Raw genomic sequence first — 24533 nt, 5'->3', positions numbered from 1 at the left:
TGTGATTGTGGGATTTCTTATGTTAGGGTCTTTCTAATTTTTCAAATGCTGTTATTTTTAAGTGCCTAGTAATGTTCAGTTTCCATTTAGGAATATTAAGCAACGTGATACATTTTGCTCATCTTCTGGTAGCATTTCACGGCTAGAAGTTTAGATTTCTTCTACATATGTCAATATGTTTATTGTAGCATTTCTGACTACACTAATGCAAATTATATTTTTAATGCAGATTTGTTTTCTTTTTCTTTTTAATTAAATTAAAACAATGTTTCTTTACTGGGCTCTTAGCCATGGGTTGGCAGCTGATGAGAAAATTCAGTCAAATGCTTTTCTTGGTCTCTGGCCATTTTTTGGTTAACATATAGTAGATTACTAGCAATATTTATAACTATATTCCCAATATTAAACAATGAGCTGAGGATAAATAAGTTTGTTTATGATTAAATTAGTCTTTTTTTAAATAAAGGTCTGGATTTAATTTCTATGATTTTCTCCATACAACTTACTGCCCCAAGATATTTCCTTCACTGTCAGGTAGGAAGCGCACCTTCTGATATCATTTGTCTTTGAAATTTAAAGGCTATGTTCATATACTGGAGACACAACAGAAGAAAACTAATACTTTGAGAAATGACCAGTATGTCTAATAATGCTAGTTAATGTTTATTGATCACTTGTGCCAGATAAGATAAATGTATTTCATATAACAGCATATTTAATCTTGGTAGCAACTCTGTGAACTAGGTACTATTAGAATACCCATTTTACTGTTGAGGAAACTGAGTCTTAGAGAGGTTAAATGACTTATCTAGTACCACATGTGTACACAGTAGTCCACCAAAAATAGTTTCTGTTCCTCCAAACATATCCAGAGACTTTAACGGTCCCAAACCATTAAGGTGTATATAAGCAAAGATAAAGTAACTGGAAGATTAGTTACACACACACACACACACACACACACACACACACACACACACAATTATAGCCTCTAATTGCAAGGGATTAGTGTTTAAAATTTTTCTCATCTGTAATAAATAAGCACATTTATATTTGCATTGTTTCTGGGACGACCTGTGTTATATAACATTTTCATGATTCCATATATATATTTTTGGAGAGAGAGAGTGTAGCGTTCATCAGCTTCTCAGAGGGATCCATGAATCCCCCCCCCAAAAAAAAACCTTCTTTTACTATATTTTCTTCTTCATTTTATGCATATTAACCACGTACATTAGATCAGAGGTTTTACTAGAATAAATTTTATTAATATACTTTCAACCCTTATTCTTTATACTTCTTATATTTTAAATTATCATAGTATGAAATACCGCTTTTAATTGTCATGGACGGAATACCCTTAAAATTATTAACATTCACAAAGTATGTTTAATCTTTTCTGAAGGTACAGAAAAATTAAAACATTAAATAAATCGGTATGAAAAAATGTTTATTTAGCCAAGCCATATATATTAACCAGCAGTTCTTCAAAGAGTTGACGTTGAGCAGAAGAATGTGAAAATTCAGACTAATATTCTATCCCCTCATAAAATAAACTCTGCATGCACTTAGCCTCCTAACCTTAACCTGAACATACCTCTGGCAGAGCAAATTTTATCAGTAAATGGCTAGAACCGTCAGTATACGTTCTCAGTGTATCAGAATAAAAATGAAACTCTCAGTTGCCCTCAAACCCTTCCTCCCACCCTTCCACACGTGTTTTCAAGCTCTAGGGTCAGGATACTCAGTACTTAAAAATGACAGCTTTTGGGCTTGCCTGGTGGCGCAGTGGTTGAGAGTCCGCCTGCCGATGCAGGGGACGCGGGTTCGTGCCCTGGTCCGGGAGGATCCCACATGCCGCGGAGCGGCTGGGTCCGTGAGCCATGGCCGCTGAGCCTGCGCGTCCGGAGCCTGTGCTCCGCAACGGGAGAGGCCACAGCAGTGAGAGGCCCGCGTACCCAAAAAAAAAAAAAAAAAAAAAAATCACAGCTTTTTGTGAAAATATGCAGGCTCCTACTTTCATCAGATGCTGCTTTCCAAACAAAAATTTTCTTAAAAGTCTTCTCCTGGAAGAAAACCTTTCTTTGTATAGTTGTGCCCTCTCCTGGTGAAGGTTTCTAGACAAAGTACAAAAGGAATGTATATTTAGGCTCTTCTTTTATGTATAGTTAATTAGACTTTTAAAATGAAGAGGTATATGTTTACTTTTTATATAAAATTAATCATCTCACTCCTTTAGTTTTTGAGCTGCATGTTGAACAAATCAATTCCTGTAAGTCAAAGTTGAAGAACTTACTAAGATCTTGTATTCATTTTCCCTCTGCTTCCTTCCCTCCCTCCCCTTCCCTTCCCTCTCCTCCAGGAACTAGAAAATATCATCAGTCAGATGATGCATGTGGCAGAGTACCTTGAATGGGACGTCACTGAACTTAATCCAGTAGGTATAGGAATGATTTAACTGTTGGCTACATTCTAGAAGACCCCTTTCTCTTTCATCTCTTTGGCAATCCTAATATATTACTGGCATTTGATTTTTAAAAGATTTTTTATTAGAGTATAGTTGATTTACAATGTTGTGTTAGTTTCAGGTGTACAGCAAAGTGAATCAGTTATACGTATACATGTATCCACTCTTCGTTAGATTCTTTTCCCATATAGGTCATTACAGAGTATTGAGTAGAGTTCCCTGTGCTATACAGTAGGTCCTTATTAGTTTTCTATTTTATATATAATAGTGTGTATATGTCTTTTGATAACTCTAAGTTACTATTTCTAATCAATAGCCGAAGTGGATTCTGAACAAGAAAAAGTATATGTGGTTTTCTGAAGCCCTTGGTAATAATAAATTTTGCTTTTCTTCCTCATGGAAATTAATTTGCATGGTAGTCTAAAATAGATGTAGGTGAACAGAAGCTGCTGATGACACTGCCAAGGTCATACCATGCCACAAAAAAGTCAGAACTGACATGTTTTTTATGATCGCCATGATTTTCCTTATATGGAAATAACTAAAATATTCAATCTAAAAGAGGATGAAGGCGATTAAGAAGACAATAATGATGGTTTACTATGCACAGTGTACTGTTATCTTTGCATATGTGTTATTTAAGGCTCATAACTCTACAAGGTAGATACTACTATTTTATTCATTTTACAGATGAGGAAATGGAGACCCCCAATTTTTTTTTCATTTATTTTATGAAAGTATAGTTGCTTTACAATGTTGTGTTAATTTCTACTGTACAGCAAAGTGATTCAGTTATATATATATATACATTCTTTTTCATATTCTTTTCCATTCTGGTTTATCACAGGATATTGAATATAGTCCCCTGTGCTATGCAGTGGGATCTTGTCGTTTATCCATTCTATATATAATAGTTTGTATCTGCTAACCCCAAACTCCCAATCCATCCCTCCCCACCCACCTCCCCCTTGACAACCACAAGTCTCTTCTCTATGTCTGTGAGCCTGTTTCTGTTTTGTAGATAAGTTCATTTGTGTCATATTTTAGATTCCACATATAAGTGATATCATATGGTATTTGTCTCTTTGTCAGGCTTACTTTGCTTAGTATGATAATCTCTAGCTCCATCCATGTTGCTGCAAATGGCATTATTTTGTTCTTTTTTTGGCTGAGTAATATTCCATTGTATATATGTACCACATCTTCTTTATCCATTAATCTGTTGGTGGACACTTAGGTCGCTTCCATGTCCTGGCTATTGTACATAGTGCTGCTATGAACATAGGGGTGCATATATCTTTTTGAGTTATGGTTTCGTCTGGATATATGCCCAGGAGTGGGCTTGTTTGGAGGCCCCAAAATGTTAGTTACTTGCCCAAAACTCTGCAGCTAGTTAAAGATCGAGCTAGGAGACTTTAATCAAATTGTTTCAAGAAATAGTATCTAACAATGCCTATAAGAGCATTAAAAACCTCTTATTTTCAATAGATTTATACCAAAGTTACAACATTATTCAAATGTATTAAAACAAACATGATTTGAAACTTTTACTTTGGCCACAGGAATATTTGGGGGAGAATGTTATTGATTTTAGTTTCTCTTTGAAACCAACTGAGTTTAGCATATTGTACATTAATTAAGTAAATACAAATCAATTTTATATAAATGGTTTACATTTTGTATGAATTCAAACAGCCTATTTAACCACATAAATTCACATTTATGCAGTCAACAGCATGGTAATGGCATGATTATGTGATAGGAGTGGTCTGATAGCTTTTCCCTTGCTTTGCAAACTAATGTGGTTAAAGTACAACAAAGTCAATGCAATGTCATGGAAAGGGAGAGCACCGTTCTTACTGGGATTAGGGTTTTCCAAGTTTTAACTCAGCTGATTTTTCTTTTTCCTTTTTTTATTTTTGAACATGGAAACACACATGCTGTGCACATGATGAGCGGCGCATATCATTAACAAAATTTCAGTTTGCATATGGAATAATAAAGTAGATGGTAACGTATTTAATTCTAAGAATACCACTTGATTCATCTTAATACTATTTTCACTGAAATCAAAGGACTCATAAGTTCTGCTGCCTTTTCTGGTTATGTTAATGTAAAACACAACATTGTAAATGTAAAAGATACATGCACTCCTATGTTCATGTGAATATAATTCACCTATCAATCAAGGCTCTTGTCCTCACTGGAGTAATAGAGGGAAGAGGGTCTTTTTCAGCCAGCTTTGAAAGTAGAAGGAGGCACCACCACATCACCGTATTTGGCGGTGGGGGGTTTGAGAAAAGGGGGATCTGGATGCTCTAAAGAAGGAACAGTTAGTGGTTGGGCAGTCTAATTAGGACAAATACCTACTGGAAAATACAACTAAAAAGCTATGTAGCATTATTAGTCATTTGTGACATACTGACAAGTCTGCCCTTTCTGTGGGCAGTATAAAGAGTAAAGATAAAAGACTAGGCTGTTTGCCGTCATAGTAACTGCCTCATCCTGCATGATGATTCAGCAGCTCTCCCCATTTTAAACACGTGTGTACATTTGTACATATTGTCTGACTCCTGGTAAGTTTGCATAGTAACTAAAGAGAATTGTACATTTCAGGTTGATGGCTCAGGGTAGACTGAGATGCCCTTGAAGGGAGTTTTTAAAAACTAACCTAGGTTCTACCATTAGATTTATTAAGTACAGTATGAAAGTATCAGCCCTCTGAAACAAACGCTCTGTGTTTTACTTCTCTCCTCATTTGTTCATTTCTACTAGTTCATCAGAGTGTCTTCAAGGGGGAGGGCCTTTTAATGAGACCTTTTGCCATTTTGCCCAATTCTAAATGATTTCCCTTGTCTTTCATTTTGAGTGTAATGAAATAATTATTTCAACATCACTTTGTTCCAAAGAGTCTCTTTGTTCCACTACCTATAGATAAGTTTGTTTCAATGAAGGAAAATAATCTGATTTTCAAAAACTTCCTGAGGAAAGACACCAGTCCACTAAGTTCAGGGATGTTGAGGCAAATAATACTCTGTCCACATATCAAGTTATTCCATTTATTGCACCTTTTCAAATTTTTCTTCTAATGCTCTCTGTATTTCTTTCTTTTTTCAAATTGATTAAAAGTTCCATATTAGATAAAGGTGGTGAGTTACTTCCTTCACTGGATTCTGCCATGTTTGCCACTTCGGTGCCATTAGATGGGAGGTACTTTGCCTTCCCAGCAGCCAAGGGTAATATGTTTGGGTAATATATATTAGCAAATATAATTTCTGCTAATATAACACTAACAGCACCTATATTACATTTACTATATATGCTAGATACTCTTCAAAGATACTTATAATGTATTAGCACCTTTGACCTCACAACAACCCTTCGAATTAACAGCTAATATTAGCACTATGCAGCCAAGAGATAAATATATTACAAAGACACTACGGAGAACATTTTAGGACACTCTGTGCAAGTCTTCCTTAGAAAAGAAATCTAATCAAAAAATTATTTGATTGTTTAACTTCTTGGCTCCATTAAGTTCTGATAGGCATTTAAAAGCAACTTAATTCCTCTGCCCCACACCACTTAGCCAAGAATTATTTCAGCTCTTTGCCGTGAAGTTAATTTGGTCTGTCATTATCTGGCATATATTTGAATTTTTAAAAGTAATCTAGAGAAAGCAATTAAAGATCACTTTCATGCTTAGAGATACCTTCTTGTTTAAGCTGTACCATCCAGTGACAAAATATTAAAAAGTTAAGCATTTATTTATAAAAGTTGATCAGTGTAAGTAGTCAGGTTCTCGAAATCATAGCAAAGCTACTATATGCTCAATAATAGGACTAACATGGTACCGAGTTATTTAGATATTTACCTCAACCCTCTACTTAGCTGCTAGTCACAGTTTATTATAACCAATTCAGTGCTATACTTTGTTGTGTCATATAAAATTTATTTTATTGATTTATTTCAAGTTTTTCCTCATCTCCTCTTCTCCAGATCCTTCATGAAATGATGGAAGAAATTGACTATGATCATGATGGAACAGTCTCTCTGGAGGAATGGATTCAAGGAGGCATGACAACAATTCCACTTCTTGTGCTCCTGGGCTTAGAAAATGTAAGCATTTACACAGAGGGGGTGGCCTGGTGGTAAGTCAGTGGGGTTCTCTCTTACACATTTTGATTATAAATTCATCTGGCTATTTTCTACCATTAAGTATATAGTGAGTGCCTGCTTCTTCTAATACGTATGTCACAGGACAAGTTAACAATAACTCCTTGTATAGTAATACTTGCCACGAATATATTAATTCATTTTAGGTATTACCGTATTATTTAATACATAATCTCTCTCTTTTTTTCCACTATTTAAAGTGCAATCTTGTTTAAAAAAAAACATTGACCTTATTTTATCTAATGCAAAAAACATCCCAGTATTATTGCATTCTGTGGTTCCTGTGGTGCGTGCTCCATCCCATTCTGTACTCCCCCTCCCCACGAAGATGATCTATTTTATTGATAACCAAAACCATACTTGGGGGAGCCAATTATATAGAGAGGTGGTTGAGTATATATGCATGTGTGTGTGTGTGTGTGTGTGTGTGTGTGTGTAAATGTTTTCCTTACATATCAGCAGTCTGTCAAAGTTCTTCCTTCTAAGCCTGTCCAAGTTTTCTTATATCAGTGCCTCCAGTGGTAATTAAAACTGGTGGTTTGGGGAATAAAGTAGATCAACATAAGATCAGAATGATATGATAGTGACTTTGAGTCCAAATTTTGCTGCCCCGGCTTGGTGTGAATTTTAGTAGTAGTTAATTTAAAAATCCAATGAGTCAACGCTAGATTTTTATACTTAGCTTAATAAATAAGAATTAACTATAACATGAGTATAGTAAAATTTATACTTAGATTCAAAGAGTATTACTGATGGAAAGCACCCCGACACATAGAATATTTAGAGTTTTGAGATGCAAGAATGTAATGTCCACCACTTTGCTGCTGACCTCCACATTTTTCATGCTTCCTGTTACCAGCAATAATGATTTTTCAGTTTCAAGACTATACCACAGTTACTCAAGATACCAATTTTTTTTAAAGACAGTTCTCAAGAGATCTTGCAATCTGTGTTTGTAAAACATGTGAGAGTATATAAAAATAGGTTTGTACATATTTACATATGGGTTTGGGAATATATAAATGGGTTTCAGATGGTAGAATTTGTCTCCAGTTCACCTGGATCTTCAAATTCGTTTACATTCAGGTTAATCTTAGCCTTCATGGGGCCCATGGGATTTTAGGCATGGTCAGAGGAAGGAAAAGAAAAATTACTAATAGATGATAAATAGGAAATTACCCTTAAAGTAAATAATTTATTAAAACAAAGTTAATATAGACCTTATTGTTAACAGATACATATTTCTACATTTTGCAAATTAATGAAGCAATACTTCTTGTATCTGATATTCTTATACTATACGTAACCTAATATCTTTTGTAATAACTTACTATATATCTCTGTATCATAAATATGTGTTTATTGTTTAATATACTTTCTGTCAAAAGCATATGTAAATCAGACTGTTGGGAGAAAACAGAAAGAAAACTGACTAAATGTTAACTTTGTAAGGTTTGGTGTATATTCTATACTGAAAAATAGTTGACAAATGACTATTCAAGAAATTCTATTGATAATGGTTCCCAAAGGGAATTTTATATTTTTAAAACTAAAATGTTCTTATTCTAAATATTTATGGAAATTCTTGTATGAGAGAATGAAAGAAGTAAGTAAATCATTTGGTAGTTGAGGGTTGGACAGGAAAGTACAGAAATGGAGATATAGTCATCTATATTTTTAATATCACAGATTTTGAAATAATGTTTTCTTCTGGAAAATATTGCTTAGAAATTCTTTAGTTTTATTCATAAATACAGATATTTGTGAAATTATGAAAATAGCATTGGTAAATATAGTCCACAAATCTATGTGGATTTAACTAAAAATATTTTAAACAAATAACAATATACCTCATCAGTTTCTAGTGTAGCAGTAACTTTATTTCAACGGAATGAAAATTCTTTGCCATTAATGTCCATCAGGTTAATGATACATAATTTACTTTATATTCATATTCTTAGATTTATATTTTATGTTTTTCGCTAAAAGTTTTTTTTTTTGGAGCTTAACAGGAGAAATCGATTCAGGGTTTCAAAGAAACCCAAGCTGTGTTCCAAAGTTGTATTCCCAGTGATGGCCACTAGATGGCAGGGCTACATTATTTAACATTTGTAGATCAACTTGAATATGAGATTGGATGGTTCCCCTGTGAAGAACAATTCTGAGAGTATTTTCTTCACTTCTTAAAAAAAGAATAAGTCAATAATGTTTTTAAAACTGGTTTTTAATAAAATGGAAGGGCTACGTAATTATGATCACAAACCAGAGCATGTATTTGTTAAAAACAGCTTTTTAATTCCCAGGCATGGTAAGTGTTTTACAAACCAGTAATGACACAATGACAACTGAGTGATGAGGGCCTTTTTTAGTAATTGAGATTTATTTCCTTTTCTGTAGGCAGTGAATGTGTTTTGTTATTACCTGTAGAGAATATGATTCATGGTGCTATTCCCTCCTACTTCACCCCCCACTTTTGCTTATGAGATTGGAAATCTAGAAGCTTTAGGTTGAATTCAGCCATTTATTGTGAGGCCTGTCTTGTTATGTTGTCCTATATATTCTTGTCTGTTGTCAATTATGAGCTCAGGGCGTAGATGCTAATTGATAGTGCATGTTAAATACCACAGTGTATTTGAAAGTGACCGTGGTGTATTAGCCCAATTACCCAGATAAGACTTTGCCCTGGGAGAGCAGTCCTCACGTGAAATGTAAGGTAGAGCAGTTGTGATTTTTATTGTAGTTCATTTTTCTCCATCAGTAGAATTTTTTAAAGTACTCTATTTTACCTAATACCCATTGTGGTGCTAGGATCAGAATTGTAGTTTATCAGAACCTGATTCTTTATCAAATGCTAGGGAGTAGAAGTCATTTCCTTTCTCTTACAAGAAGTCCTTCCAACTTCCTGAGACCCAGTATGAAATGGTATAGTCTCTTACATCTGAAGTAAAATCAAGTGTTTGGGTGGCATATGTGATTTTGATTACAATTAAAAATTTATGCCTGAGACTTATTCATTCTTCCTTCAGCATTCATCTCAGTGAAGAATTGCTTTTTAAAAAAATCTTATTTTGAAGGAAAATGTTTTTCTTTTTTAAATACCTGTATCTAGCAATAAACTCTGCTCTAGTGATTGGCAAACTTTGTCTGTAAAAGGACAGATAGTTAATAGTTTAGGCTTTGTGGGTCATAAGGTCTCTGTTGCAACTGCTGGACTCTGCCGCTGCAGTGCAAAAGCCACTACAGACACCACCTAAATGACAACAGGGTTGTGTTCCAATAAAACTTTATTTACAGAACAGCTTGCTGGCCGTATTTGACCCAAGGGCCATAGTTTTGCTGACCCCCAAGTTATTCTATTATTAATCTTTCATACAAACAGAATGAGTGTTAACTGTTTTTAAATTATCTTAGAAAGAGAAATCTGACTTTTTAAAAAAATTTAGCTCAATTAGACCACCCCAGCAAGACATAAGGACTAATGAAGAGATAATAGAGTGGCAGTGAACGTTATCAAATTGGCCTTCACCCTGGCTTGATTATTAACTAACTAGGTCATATTTTTGCCAGTCATCTTATCTGGACATGTAAAAAGAAATTAGTCGGGAATATCCCTTTCCTTTTCTGATATTCTTTCAGTTCAAACGTTTGTTTTCCTCGATGAACAGGATAATTAGTAATGCTCCAATTCCTGAAATCTGTAATCTTGGATCATTATTAGGTTTTTCAAGGAAAATTCCTGAATTCATATTATCATAAAAACAGGAATACACATTTAAATAGGAGACTGGCTTAAAATAAGGATACCTTCACTTCTTAGTCTTGGATTGTTGGGCCCAAATCTGGCCTGTATGATTTTTTAAGGTTATATATGTTGATTTCACTATATGTTCTCAGAGTCCTGGTCTTTAATCCCTATATATAGTTTAAACTTTGCCATTGATTGAAATGTTTTAGGATACATTTTTTTTGCCTGATTCAATAAAGTAGAAGTAATTCTTTGGTTTGCTTCCTGATTTCTGATGAAATGTGTCCCTTGATGAGTACGATGGAAAGCAGAAAATGATGTATTCTTAATAGACTAAGCTATATTTGGAAAACTAATGTTTCACACTCTATTTTTTAAAATTTAATTTGGTTAAGATGTTGTTCTGCTGTTTGCACAGTCTAGAAAGGAGTTATGAAGCTGGATAAATGCAACAATTCTTGAGATTCCAAACTGGGTCATTCAAGGAAAATAACCACGTGATGTTACTGACAGTTGAAATGGCATTTGAACCTTAAGACTATTAGGGTCTGAGCCTGACTTCAGAAAGTGGGATCTGGAGATGGGCAGTTGATTGCAGCTCTACTCAGAATTTTAAAACTTCTTTCTGCATTCTCTTTTCTCCGCCCTTATATAGTTCATCTTTTTTGTCTAAAAGAACAGTTTCTTTCATATCATTATAATTTTTTGGAGACCTTGAACAGAAAAGTAAGGTAATTTAATGGCACTTATTATTTCTTGAGTTGGAATCCATTTGCAACCTTAGCTCTTCTGTGTGTCATAAGTGAAGTCAGTTGAAACAGGGACCTGGCTAGGCAGGGGGATGGGAGCATTTTGGCTGTGACATCAGTGAAATTTCTCCTTGAGGTCTTTCGAAAAAAATAATATTATTTATAACAGCCCTGGTTCACTTGAACACTGTCTGCAATCTTGGAGGTATTTATGGAAAACACTAATACCTTAGAAATCGCTAAGATAATGAAATAGTTTTCAATATTTTCCAAAGAGCATTCGTCCCTTCAAAGCCTCCTTTTGACTTACAGGGGATTAGAAGGCGAGGAAGACCCTGGCACTCCCTCTCTGTGTTAATTTGCCTGTGTTTCATTAAACATTTCTCTGACACATGCACAGAACTGAACTGCTTCATTATAAAATACAGTGTTTACTAAATATAAGGAATAAATTTTTATTTAGAGTCATGTCTGGTAATGAAAAAACCAGGAGAACACAACTTTTATGAAATAAAGTATCATAAACCTACAAACATCCTTCTCAGATCTTTTGGCTGAAACACTGGGATGTTACACAACTCAACCCAATGATGGTAATAATATTTGCTGTTTATATAACACCAGTCTTCTGAGGAGCTAAATTGACTTCACAGGTATTGTATAATGAAACCTCACACCATGGCCCGGGTGAGGAAAGCGGTTACTTTCATTTTATTTCATTTTATTAGAGAGGAAAATAAGAAAGGTGAAATGGCTTATCCACATTTTCATCAGAGGCCAGGAATCAAGCCTTCCAGATTCCCTCTTCATTGCTTTTTTATAAAAATGAATTCCTCTCTATGACAATAAATATTTATTTGCAGTGGAAGTACTAAGAGGCGTATGCTCTACTGGCTGATAGAATATAGTAAGGGACAGAGTCTCCCCCTTCCCCAGTAAGTTTACCATCTAAATAAGACAAACAAGACAAGACATGAAAATACATAGCGTTGGCGTTTAATTTGCGCTGCTTAGAAGTAGTTGGCTCCTGGTTTCAATTTCTTCTCTTGAAGTCACATACATATTTCATCCTCTGAATATTCTGGCAATGTATCCGGCTAAGAGCTATAAAGTGATTTAATTTGTTTTTTGGTAGAGCATTTTATGTCGGGGTAATGGATTTGTGCATCAGTGGCAGCCTGTAACATGGCTAAGTGTTCTGATTGACAGAACACCCACGTTCAGACTTGTTTATTTTTTGATAAGGAAAATGCCAGCTAACTTAGTCCATATGTGCTCTTCAACAGGAGGAGGCTTATTCACATGTAATGGACACTCATTTAAAAATAAAATGACAAGGCTTATGAGAACAGTAATACATATGAAAATTAAATTTTCTTTTCTCCTTTTCACTTAAAAATGTCTTTTTAAGCATTAATCTAATTATTTAAACTAATACTTAATGCTAACTTTATCAATATGTTTAAAAAAAATTAACCTCTTTAACTTTTAACATCAGGGTATCTTATTCTTATTTGAAGGAATAGAAATTTTAAAACATAGATAGTTTGGAAGCTATAGCAAAAGTAAACAAATATATAAAGCATTCCGTTCACATAATAAAGAAACTAGAAATCATATGACTTGAGCAGACCAGAACTGGATTCAGAAATTACTATAAAATCTATCTCTTAAGCTTTGGAAAAAAACCTGAAACACCGTTGTCTTCTGATGTCCCCTCCATGGCACCTTCTGCAGAAGTGCTTTTGCCGAGAACTTGTTAGTTCTTTGTCAGGAAAATGAAGCTGAGCATTGTCAAGAACCGTGAAGGGTCTGAGAGTTACCCTACTTGCAAGTGAACAAGTGAGCTTGCCACAGTTCCATGGGTGCTGGCAGAGGACATGAGTGCCTGGGTCAGAAACAAAAACTTGTTTACTCACAGCAAAGAAGCAATAGGAGCTTCACATCTGAGCTAGTTCTCCTAGCCCATGAAGTCTCTTAGGGGTGATGGAGAGAGGTCCAAGTAATTGGCTTGTACAGCATCAGAGCTCAGAACCCCTGGGTTGGGGAAACTAAATCTTTTATAATACACAGTAAACAAACTTGCTAAACCTTTACTTAGAAGGGAGAAATTATCTTTATTATACCAGACAGTAAGGAAACCTGCCCTCTTCACATCTCTGTTGTGCAAGGCTGTATGTTATTTAAACACCTTTGAAAAGATAACTTGGAGAAAAGGACAGTTCTTCTGCTTACAAAACGTGCAGAAATTCAAGAGACCCGTTGAGAATTATCTCCCAGAAAGCATTTTCATTAATGTTTCATATTATGTTGCAAATTTGACATTTCTGGATCTAATGTAGGAATTAGTTACTGTGGATTTAATTGGGTACTTCAAATCTGGTGGTTTATCTCTTGATTGGGAATAGGAAAAAGTAGTTAGGAAGCATTATTATTAATATTTTATTATCCAGAGAAACAAGATGATCTGGACATGTTTATACTGTCTCACTACCACAGAATTTGTATTAGTGCCCCAGCACATAATAGGTGCTCAAAAAAGTATTAGCTCAACATGTTCTAAGAAGTATGGCAACTTGACTAACCTGAAAAACCATGACCTGCAGTGGTTTCTATAGAATACCAATAAATGATGTCTAAAATTAATCTGAGTTTGATATAGTTTGGTACATGATGTATAAGGACTACATGTTAATACAGAAAATGATGGTAATAAAAGTAATAATGTATAATAACTTCATTTAATATCTTCACCTCCTTGTAAGGAATCTTAAGCATCATATTTTATAATATTATATAGAGTTTTACTTAGAAGAATAAATAATAATTATAGTTGTTTTGCTAAAATGTAAATTAATTGAACTCAAGGTTTTATTGTGGCAAATAATGAGACTGTTATAACTAAATACAGTAATATAGTTTTAATATTTTTGTCATCTTTCCATGAGATGAAAATCATTCATATTTTGTAAAAGAGAATTAAAGAAAATAATAATGTAATTAGAGCCTTATAAAAGTTTATGTTTTTAAATTTTCTATGTGAGACATACAAAAATATATTATTGTCAGTTATAACATATAAGGAATCCCCCAACTGAAGCCTTAGAATATCATGAATAACTTACTTCTAAGTGTCATTCTTTTCCATCCCATCCCACCCTTCTACCTCCTTATAAGAGCTAACCACCATCATGATATTTGCATATTCCTACTATTAAGCAAGGGTTAACATATTCTGCCAAGGTTTTCATCTCTCAGAATCTTCCACTCAAGAGTATTTTCTCTTCCTTTATTCACTGATTTGTTTATGGAATTGTGCTAGGAGTAAAGTATACTTTAAAAAAGTGAGGCAAACACGCCTCCGTTCTGAGGAGTGCTCAGTTTGGCGGATGGTTATGATGGTTGGGACCTGCTGTTGAACTGTTGATATTAGGCAAGAATTTGTGGGTTGCTATAGCATCCGATATTTGTTAGCAGGATCTCATTCCACTAGAGCACATGTGGTTTTCTAGACTCTGTGGCAATCTTGGAGAAAGTCAAAGATGAAATAACAGATTGTCTTCAAATGCTTCAGTCCAGCTCTGAATTTTATTGGCACTTACATATTCCACTGTTTACTTCATTAAGTGAAATCTTTTTCTCTTGCGTCCCGTGCAGAATGTGAAGGATGACGGACAGCATGTGTGGCGACTCAAGCACTTTAACAAACCTGCCTACTGCAATCTTTGCTTGAACATGCTGATCGGCGTGGGGAAGCAGGGCCTCTGCTGTTCCTGTGAGTATGTTTGCTTTGCCCGGATGTCATCCCCTCTGGTGAGGAGCGATTGATTTCATGGAATAGTCCTATTTGTAGATGGAGTTAAGAAATAACCTGACCCTTCCCGTACCTATGATTTATCTTTCCCTGAAGTATGTTTCTGAAGGTTTAGATCACTCTAGTTTTAACTTTCTTCTTCTTCTTGGAAAAGAAATAAGCACATTTCCCAATTCAGTAGCCATTTTCTTTCCACTGTAGTTTAATTTATTCATGATTCCCATTTCTTCTGGGAGTATTATGAAAATATCCATTGGTCTCTCATATTTATATCTTATGCATATTTGTCTTTTTTCCCTCCCTAAGTTATCGCTTTATTCACATTGTCTTCCTATAATGAGCTAATTCCTCTCAGTCTTTTAAAAATAATTAATTGATTATCAGTTTCCATTCAAACTAAGAAATCACAAGGAATACAAACTAATCTTATACCTCAGGCACATGATTCTTAATTCTATCAGGAAGAAAATCTAATATATGGTTAATGGATATTAGAACCCAAAGTGTTGCCAGTTCATGAATTGTGGCCATTATTTTTATTTCGGTACACTTATCTTTACAATATTTATTTTATTCTATGGTGTACTTGCTGGTAGTATATGTAACAACTAATTTATAAAAGGCACTTAAGAAGTTTCAAATAAATAACATGTATGCCTGAGGAACTTTTGCATTCCCCGATGCCTCTGTTAAATCAGAGGGAATATTGAGTCCTCCTCACTAAAGTGTGACTTTGTCTTGGTCCAGCACGTTGGTCCATCACGCCCTTTTCTTCAGTGTATGGAGTTACTGAAAATGTCAAGTTTATTAGACACATCCCATTTTCGTACATTTATATTAAATCTAATTTTTTACCTGGCTTCCATATAATACATAATTTTCAGATATTATTTTTAGCTAACAGCTTCTTTGGTAGCATATTTGGGAGTTGACTTTCTCTCAGATGTTTTATTTCACATTGAAAACCATATAGTAGGTACACTTTTAAGTGATTTCTTACGTGTTTAAGGATTTTAATAAAGTTACATAAAATTACCTTGTGCCACTTTAGAGGGCAGTTTCTGGTGGCCACATTTAAAAGACTATTTATACCAGAACATTCTCCATGTACAAAGGAAGTAATTTGTTTTCAAAGTTTTATTATTTTTAAGGAAAATAATTTTTCATGGTACTTTCTATTGATGGGAGCTTATGAAACAAAATGGCAATTCTCAAATAATATGGGCAATATCATATAAGAGTGAGAATCTTTCTCACAAATTTTAACTGATTAGTGTGGCAAATGTAATACTCAACATTATTGCCAATATGGAAGAGAAGAGAAACTGTGTTTTCTTCCTCAGTGTTGCCAAAGGAAATCACAGATGTGGATATTTGGGAATAGTTTTATTATATAAATATTATATTTTCATTCTAACTTCATGCAGTGGTTAATTTTTGTGTTTTATATTGAGAGAGCTACCTGGTTGTTTTTTACTTAATTTTTATTCTATGTATTTATGCATTTAGAATTCTTAATTTGAAACCACTGTTTTATTAAAGAATATCTGTATATGACCGTGAGTTATATTGAGAATCAAGCCATGAAGTAATTTAAAGATGCCAATAAAGTGTACGTGTTGGTTTTTTTATATACATTATACATTTTATATACACACACATATATATGTTTGTACATGTGTTTCTATACATATTTTCAGATACATACAAAATTTTGCATATATATATACAATATGCTGCCTAGCAAAGGTTGTTCCTTTTGGACAAACAGTGCCATGATGGCAATGAGGGATGAAGTTTAACTGAAGGCCTGGCATGTATGATGAAATCTAGTCTCTGGAAATAGACTAATCGGCCATTTAAGGTTTAGATAAATCAATAGACAAAATAGCATAAACTCATGGGCTTTTATTCCCATGCCTGCCAGCTGCTCTCATGCCTATACTTTGTAAAATATAGATCTCTTCCTTCTAGCAAATGACACCAAGCCATTTGGCAGTCATCAATTTGTCTTTAGTATGTTTGTCATCTGGGAATTATTGTGAAAAATTTGAGTGAGGCCTGATTTAATTAAGCATTTCCTGCTATTGCCATGATAGAGGAGTCTTGGTTCTTCACATGCATAATATTTCCTGTACTAATTGGCCTTTTGTATTCCATGGTAAAAACAGTCGAGTTGGACTTTTCCTTGATGTGGCTGATTGGATTGATTAGGGAGCAGTGGCTATGAAACGAGCTTCTGTTAATGTCATTCTTTCTGTACAAAATTGCAATCAGGACCAAGATTAGCTCTGAATTTGTGTACATGTTTCCTTTCAGTTTGCAAGTACACAGTCCATGAGCGCTGCGTGGCTAGAGCACCTCCTTCTTGCATCAAGACTTACGTAAAGTCCAAGAAGAACACTGATGTAAGTGTATGTCCATGCTTGCTTTTTGAGGGTGGTGTTTATGGATACCTCCTCTTATCACAGTGCTTTTGTTGTGTTCTAGGTGATGCATCATTACTGGGTTGAAGGCAACTGCCCAACCAAATGTGATAAGTGCCACAAAACGGTTAAATGTTACCAGGGCTTGACAGGACTGCATTGTGTTTGGTGTCAGATCACAGTGAGTAACATCGAAGGATAAATCTCTAGCATTCACTCACGATGAAGATGGTATATCCCATGTTCTCTGATGAGTCCTATCCTGGAAGGCCATCCTGAATTTTAGACTAAGTCCAAGTTAGCGTAAATTCATGGGGGCCTCTTATATCATGTGCGGCTCCCAAAGGGATAAATGTCAAGGTGAGATTTGTCCTCATAGAATCGAGAATTTTAGAGCTAGTGATGACCTTAGAGATAATACTGTCATAAGGTGTTCAATCTGTGTTCCATGGAGTTCTAGGAGCTGCCAGGAAGGTAACCAGACACCATGGCTGTGGGTGGGCAGTGAGCCTGGGATACTGACTTAGGTAGAGCTCAGCTATCCCTCTGTCCGAAAACACTATTCTGGTAAAATTTTCTATTCTACATGTTCTAAATGTATTTCAATCATAGAATCTATGGGCTTAAAAAGGGTAGAACAATGAATAATGTGGTACAAAGACTTAATTTTATAGTGAGGATGCTAAGACCAAGAAAAATCTATGCAAATCATCAATGACCACATGACTAGGTAGAGATGCAGGTGGGTCCATATTTTAGTTCTTGATGCTTCTAAGAACTCACTTAACCCTTCTTTACAACATGGTGTTGCCTTGCTCCTTTAGTTAAGTCATAAATTGAGGGATAACAGATATGGATGTAAATGCTAGTCATTAATGGTATTGACAGTCGAGAAAGAAGAGGTTACTTGGTCTTTCTCAGGAAATCTTAGCACTCTACCTAGTTTGCTTAATTGTCAAAGCTGCTTCAAGTAACTTCTGGAATAAATGCAATTGTTAGATGGTACCTCTAGTGTTTCATGTTGTACTTCTGGAAATTAATTAGAACGCACATCTTTAAGAATAGCCATTTTTTACAGTTTGGTACAAAAACGTTTATGGGGCTGGGTTTTTTCCCCCATCGGTTGTGTTTTCTTTTTACAGCTAGTGTATGAGTCATCTTGTTATAGGACAAATTATTCTTGCTTTTGTGGGAATAAAACAGTAGGGAGCATTGTTTCAGTTAAGCAGATATGTTTCTCTGTAGTGCCCCTCAACACCCCTCCCCAACACACACGCCATTTAAAAATTTTTCTTAAACATACACACACACACATACACACAGGATAATGAGAAAAACAAACTGTGACTTGCATTTCAAAAGTACACTTAAGTACTTTTTTAAAATGAACACATTTTCTTCAATCATTTTCAGCTATTACTCGGTTAAATTATATTTACATTTGAAATTTCCTCAATTATGAAAGACAGTTTTATTTTTTTGAAGTGTTTGGTTATTGTAATAAAGCATCTAACGATGATTTAAATTACACATAGAAATTACTTAAACATGTTGAGTTCTCAGTTTTAAGAAGACCACAACTATTTCATTTTTTTAAAAATTTGGGCCATTAAAATATATTAGTTTTCTTTTTTTTTCTTGCTAAGCATCTATAAAAGTATTTCGGTTTTATTTCTGATCTTGTAGGAGCCTGTTCCTCTTACTTTCCCCATAAAGTGCATCTTTCATTAGTTACATCTTTACTGTAAACTGAAGTTAGAGAATATCAGAATTTATTTTTTCGTTTTATTCCAAGTTATTTTGCCATCCTTCATACATTTCAAGTGTAATGTTTTAGATCTGTTATTTTCTTTCCTATTTTTATCTTGAAAAACAACCAATGTGTTTAAAGTTTGAACGCTCTAAAAATATGCATTGCTGGGCTTCCCCGGTGACGCAGTGGTTAAGAATATGCCTGCCAATGCAGAAGACATGGGTACGATCCCTGGCCCGGGAAGATCCCACATGCTGCGGAGCAACAAAGCCTGTGTGCTACAACTACTGAGCCTGTGCTCTAGAGCCCGCGAGCCACAACTACTGAAACCCGCACACCACAACTACTGAAGCCCGTGCACCTAGATCCCATGCTCCGACACAAGAGTAGCCATGACAATGATAGGCCCGCGCACCGCAACGAAGAGTAGCCCCTTCTCTCCGCAACTAGAGAGAGCCCACGCGCAGCAACGAAGACCCAACACAGCCAAAAATAAAAATAAATAAATTTAAAGAAAAATAAATAAAAATATGCATTGCTACCTTTCCTAATATAAAAGCTTTTAGAGATTTTAAGTTTCTTTACTTGACTCCTCTTCTCCTTCCCCCATTTAATCTCTATGAGGTATATCTTCTGTCCTTTTCATTCTATGGGAATCATTCTCTTTGAAGTTACCATTGCTAACGGTCTTATTGATAATCAAGGCATCTTGACATTTTTTTCTTGTTTTATTTTCCATTTTGTTTTTCTTGTTTTCTTTCTTTTGTTTTAGTGGTTCCTCTCATCTGTGACTCCAAAATCTGCATTTCTAGCCCAGGCATTCTCCAGTTACATATTTATATTTGGTCTTGATCCTGGCCCTAGTGTTGTAAAAATTAGGCCTTTCCTTTTATAGGACAGAAGGTGCTACCTCTGAATAAACTCTCTTTTTAAAATCTAAGGATTTCATATCTGATTCAGTTCAGACAGCATGTCCCTAATATCTTATTCTTAACAAAAGATCAGAGTGTACGTGAAGATGACTCTTTGGTCTCTACAGCAAAGCACAATATAAGCTGTAAGTGTATTTAAATCCCGAGCTCTACTCAGGACACAGGCTAACCAGGGACCACTGAAGGGTTTAATGGTAGAGTCAGGGAAAAGTGGCTACCCTCTTACTAAGCTCTCCCAAGGCCCGAGGCTTCTGGCTAACTTCAGCCTGATTTGCTGTAAACCATGATCTCCGGGGTTTCTATGGGTGTTTGGTTCATGAAACAAGACTTGATATTTTTAAATAAGTCCTCATGTATCCAGAAGAATATATATAGCCTTCTTAAAAATAACTTCAGCCTCTGTGCTGTTTTGGTTTTTAACGTTAAGGAATTATAAGACTATATCTATTAATTTATAGATTTTTTGCCTAGGTTAAACAGAGGATATTTACCTCCAAACATTTATGTATTTAGTATAATCTATACTTTCTTCCTGAACTATTTTATGAAAATTTTAGTATAAAGTTGATCTGCGTTTGACTGACACTTACACTACTGATTGCCTTTAAACAAACTGAATCTACTTTCTTATGTCTTAATGCTTCCCAGAAAGTGCTATTAATATAGCAAAGAACTAGCAGAAGTTGTGATGGGATACGGCACCGTCAAAGCTGAGCTTTAGTAGGGCCTATCTGAACGGAGTCCGTGAGGAATAGATTGCAGAGAGAAACAAAGAGAACGAAACCTGGCTTCATTTCAGTGGTTTTCCAAATGCCATCACTTCCTTTGTACATATGACTTTGGGAAATGGCTTGAGTTTGAACTTAGTCATAAGTTAGACTGACCAGATTCTTAAGAATGTCTCTGTCCAACCAGTAAGATAGTAGTTGTACAATCTTGGACCAAGTATGTAAAAAGCTTTGGCCAGCTTCCTAATTTGTAAAATGGACTTAATGATACCTATCTTGTAAGATTTTTGTAAGAATTAAATGAGTTTTTAAAAAACATCTATGTCAATGTGTTCAGGGAAGGCCCCATACATACTAGTGCTTATGGAAGGACAGTTATTATCATAGTGAAAACTAGCTAAAATGTCATGTGAGGGCACAAAACCCATCCCGTGGCTCACAGAGGGCACTCCATGAATGTTGCTCATGCCATCTCTTACTGACTTCTGGAAGGGTCTGTAGTTGCCCAGTCTAAGAATAGCACCTGCATATTCTAAAAGCACCCAGAACCATGTAGTCCCAAATATCACTAAATCCTAGACTAAGCTGATTTATTTATATTCACAAAGAAGAGCTATTCCAACTGTATTCTATCAGACATGGTAACATCAGGCTTGCAGTCATTGGAAATAGAAGTCAATCTCTTTTATCCTTGTCTTTCACCTCTATTTCATATATCCAACCTATCTCTGAGACTAAGTTTTCCCCTTAAAATATCTCTCTCAGATTTGAGTTTTTTGTCTTCACCATTCACAGCCCACGTGCAGGCTCTTAGCACCTCTTAACTAGATTAGAGTCAGAAATCTTGGCTTATCTCCCTAACAGAAGGTACTTTTCCTATAACACAGGCTGCAAACCACCTCCAGAGTCATCTTCTGAAAATACTAGTTTGTTATCATATGCCACCTTCAGCAACCTATAATAGTCCTGTGATAATAAATGCAGCTCTCACCTCTTCCTACCTCAACCTGGTTTTCACTTCTCCAAATATCCGACCCAAACCTAAGCACATGACATATATAATAGTCCCCTGTATGCCCAGTCCCTGCTGTAGCTGAGCATGTCTGTTGACAGGCCTCTGGGAAAGCCATGCCCCCACCCCCGCCTATTTTGCTTACTCTGTTATTGCCCTGAATGCACCCACCTCAGATTTTGACTATACCTCAGGAATCAAATTAAGTTCCATATTTTCCTTGAAATTTTCTTTGATAATCATGTTTGCCATTTTCTAAACACTTTCTAGGCTTTTATTCCACACCCAAGGAAAGACTGAAATGCTGTCCAGCAGTGTCACGTCTGCATGCTAACGTTGTCTACACTGTTAGACTACAATCTCATCCAGCTCCGGGTCCAGTATACACATTTTTCTTCTAATAACCCTAAATCTTGATGGAGTGCTGAGTTTAGAGGAGGTCCTCGATAATTCACTTTCATGACTGATAACACTGTTCTCTTACTGCTAAATAGTGAGTTTTAAATGCATGATTTAAATTTTTTTAATCATCCTGTAATACTCAAATCTGCATCAAATATACAAGTAAGTGTAGACAAATGCTTAAAGATAAAAAAAACATTTTAGCACCCCTTTTTTATTCAGAACCTGTGGCTTCTTGATATAATACTATTTGCCATTATGTAGATAGAATGTTAGGCTCTTAGAACTGGGTTTTATCTCCTTTTGTAAATCTAACCACTTAAAAAATAAAAACAGAAAAATCCTAAGTGAGAGCAGTATAAACTACCTTCTAACATTAGGCAACCATTTCCCCTGGGCTTTATAATTCAATCAGCCGGGCTGAATGTCATCATTGCTTCTCTCCTCCTCCTCTTGCTTACATTCTCTGATTCTTAAGATCGCACTGTTTATACCTGTTCATTTCTGCCATGAACATATTTTCTTGACATGTAAAACCTGTATGTAAAACATGTTATTATTTGCTCCAGTTGCGGTAAAATACCCGCGGTCAGAAAGGACTCACAGGGTAGGAGGATGACACATGTCATTTGAGCTTCGCAAACGAAAGCTTATGCGATGACTATGGATTATTGACTTTTGGTATCATGTAGGGCTCCTACTTCTTTTAAAATAGTAACTCCTTGTTTCTATTCCCGTCTTGTCCCTAGGTTCTTCATGACCATTTCTTTTTTTTTTAGATTCCATATATATGTGTTAGTATACGGTATTTGTTTTTCTCTTTCTGACTTACTTCACTCTGTATGACAGAATAAAGATGCAGACCTACTAGAGAATGGACTTGAGGACACGGGGAGGGGGAAGGGTAAGCTGGGACAAAGTGAGAGAGTGGCATGGGCATATATACACTAATGTGTACATATAGCTGATTCACTTTGTTATACAGCAGAAACTAACACACCATTGTAAAGCAATTATACTCCAATAAAGATGTTAAAAAATAAAAAATTAAAAAAGTGAGGCAAATACCCCCCAAAAAATAAAAAAATAATAACTCCTAATAATAATGTTTAAAGGTTTCCGATGCCTTTAAAATAGAACGGTTCATGCTTTAGCCAATGCCAGCATTAAGGCAGCACCCTGAAATGGCAAAATGTTAGAAAAAATGTATCTAAACCAGCAAATGTTCCTCTAAATCTGGTCACTTCATTTTTCTGTAGGAAAATGATTTATTTCTTTTTTGACTCCAAATTCTTATGAGAATTTTTTTTCTATTTTTCTCCCCTTTGACTTCTTAGATTACATTGCTTTCTTCTCAGTACAATGCCTTCACTCTTTTCTCAACTCCATCCAATAAACACACACACACACACACACACACACACTCATTCACACATTTTCTTTTTCTTCCTAAATTGAGACAGCTGTTTTCAATAAACATAGACCTGGCTCTAAATTAGGTGCTATTGGAAATTGTCATAAACTCTGAAATTATTTCCAAGTATTTAATTCACTTCCAGGAATAGCTGGTTTATATTTTGTGAATTTCCTAGATAAGGGACTGATTCCCTTAACATGAAAGGACGTTTCTGTACATATAATAAAATAACGACCTGCGATTTTTATGCCTTACTCTTTAAAATGCAGAGGTAACTGTGAACAAAAATAAAAACACTTTTAAAAAGGTAGCGATTTCCTTTCTCTGGGGCTTCATTGGCCATTTCATTTAAGAGGCAGGATTCATCAATGTTCTAGTTTATTTCTCTTCTTGATGAGGCTTTTTCTGTTTTGCTGATTTGGGATCTGGATTATCTTTAAGACAATTGTCAGACTTCAGTATCTTATTGACACTGCACACTCATTCACACATTTTCTTTTTCTTCCTAAATTGAGACAGCTGTTTTCAATAAACATAGACCTGGCTCTAAATTAGGTGCTATTGGAAATTGTCATAAACTCTGAAATTATTTCCAAGTATTTAATTCACTTCCAGGAATAGCTGGTTTATATTTTGTGAATTTCCTAGATAAGGGACTGATTCCCTTAACATGAAAGGACGTTTCTGTACATATAATAAAATAACGACCTGCGATTTTTATGCCTTACTCTTTAAAATGCAGAGGTAACTGTGAACAAAAATAAAAACACTTTTAAAAAGGTAGCGATTTCCTTTCTCTGGGGCTTCATTGGCCATTTCATTTAAGAGGCAGGATTCATCAATGTTCTAGTTTATTTCTCTTCTTGATGAGGCTTTTTCTGTTTTGCTGATTTGGGATCTGGATTATCTTTA

General features: G+C 35.2%; 1 protein-coding gene across 6 annotated transcripts in view; it reads left to right on the top strand.

The window, feature by feature from the left end:
* Positions 1 to 24533, top strand: part of DGKB (diacylglycerol kinase beta) — a 654153-nt gene that overhangs the window by 140431 nt on the left and 489189 nt on the right. For all 6 annotated transcript variants that reach the window (XM_024129270.1, XM_024129254.1, XM_024129247.1 and 3 more), the window contains 5 exons: positions 2363 to 2437; positions 6467 to 6586; positions 14795 to 14912; positions 17271 to 17359; positions 17442 to 17558. In XM_024129270.1, coding sequence (XP_023985038.1) covers positions 2363 to 2437; positions 6467 to 6586; positions 14795 to 14912; positions 17271 to 17359; positions 17442 to 17558 — 519 coding nt within the window. The remainder of the gene's footprint in view (positions 1 to 2362; positions 2438 to 6466; positions 6587 to 14794; positions 14913 to 17270; positions 17360 to 17441; positions 17559 to 24533) is intronic.

This window comes from Physeter macrocephalus, chromosome 5 (assembly GCF_002837175.3).
Source record: "Physeter macrocephalus isolate SW-GA chromosome 5, ASM283717v5, whole genome shotgun sequence".
Classification (NCBI taxonomy): domain Eukaryota; kingdom Metazoa; phylum Chordata; class Mammalia; order Artiodactyla; family Physeteridae; genus Physeter; species Physeter macrocephalus.
Note: the sequence above shows the minus strand (reverse complement) of the source record. Positions and strands in the feature narration are given on the sequence as shown.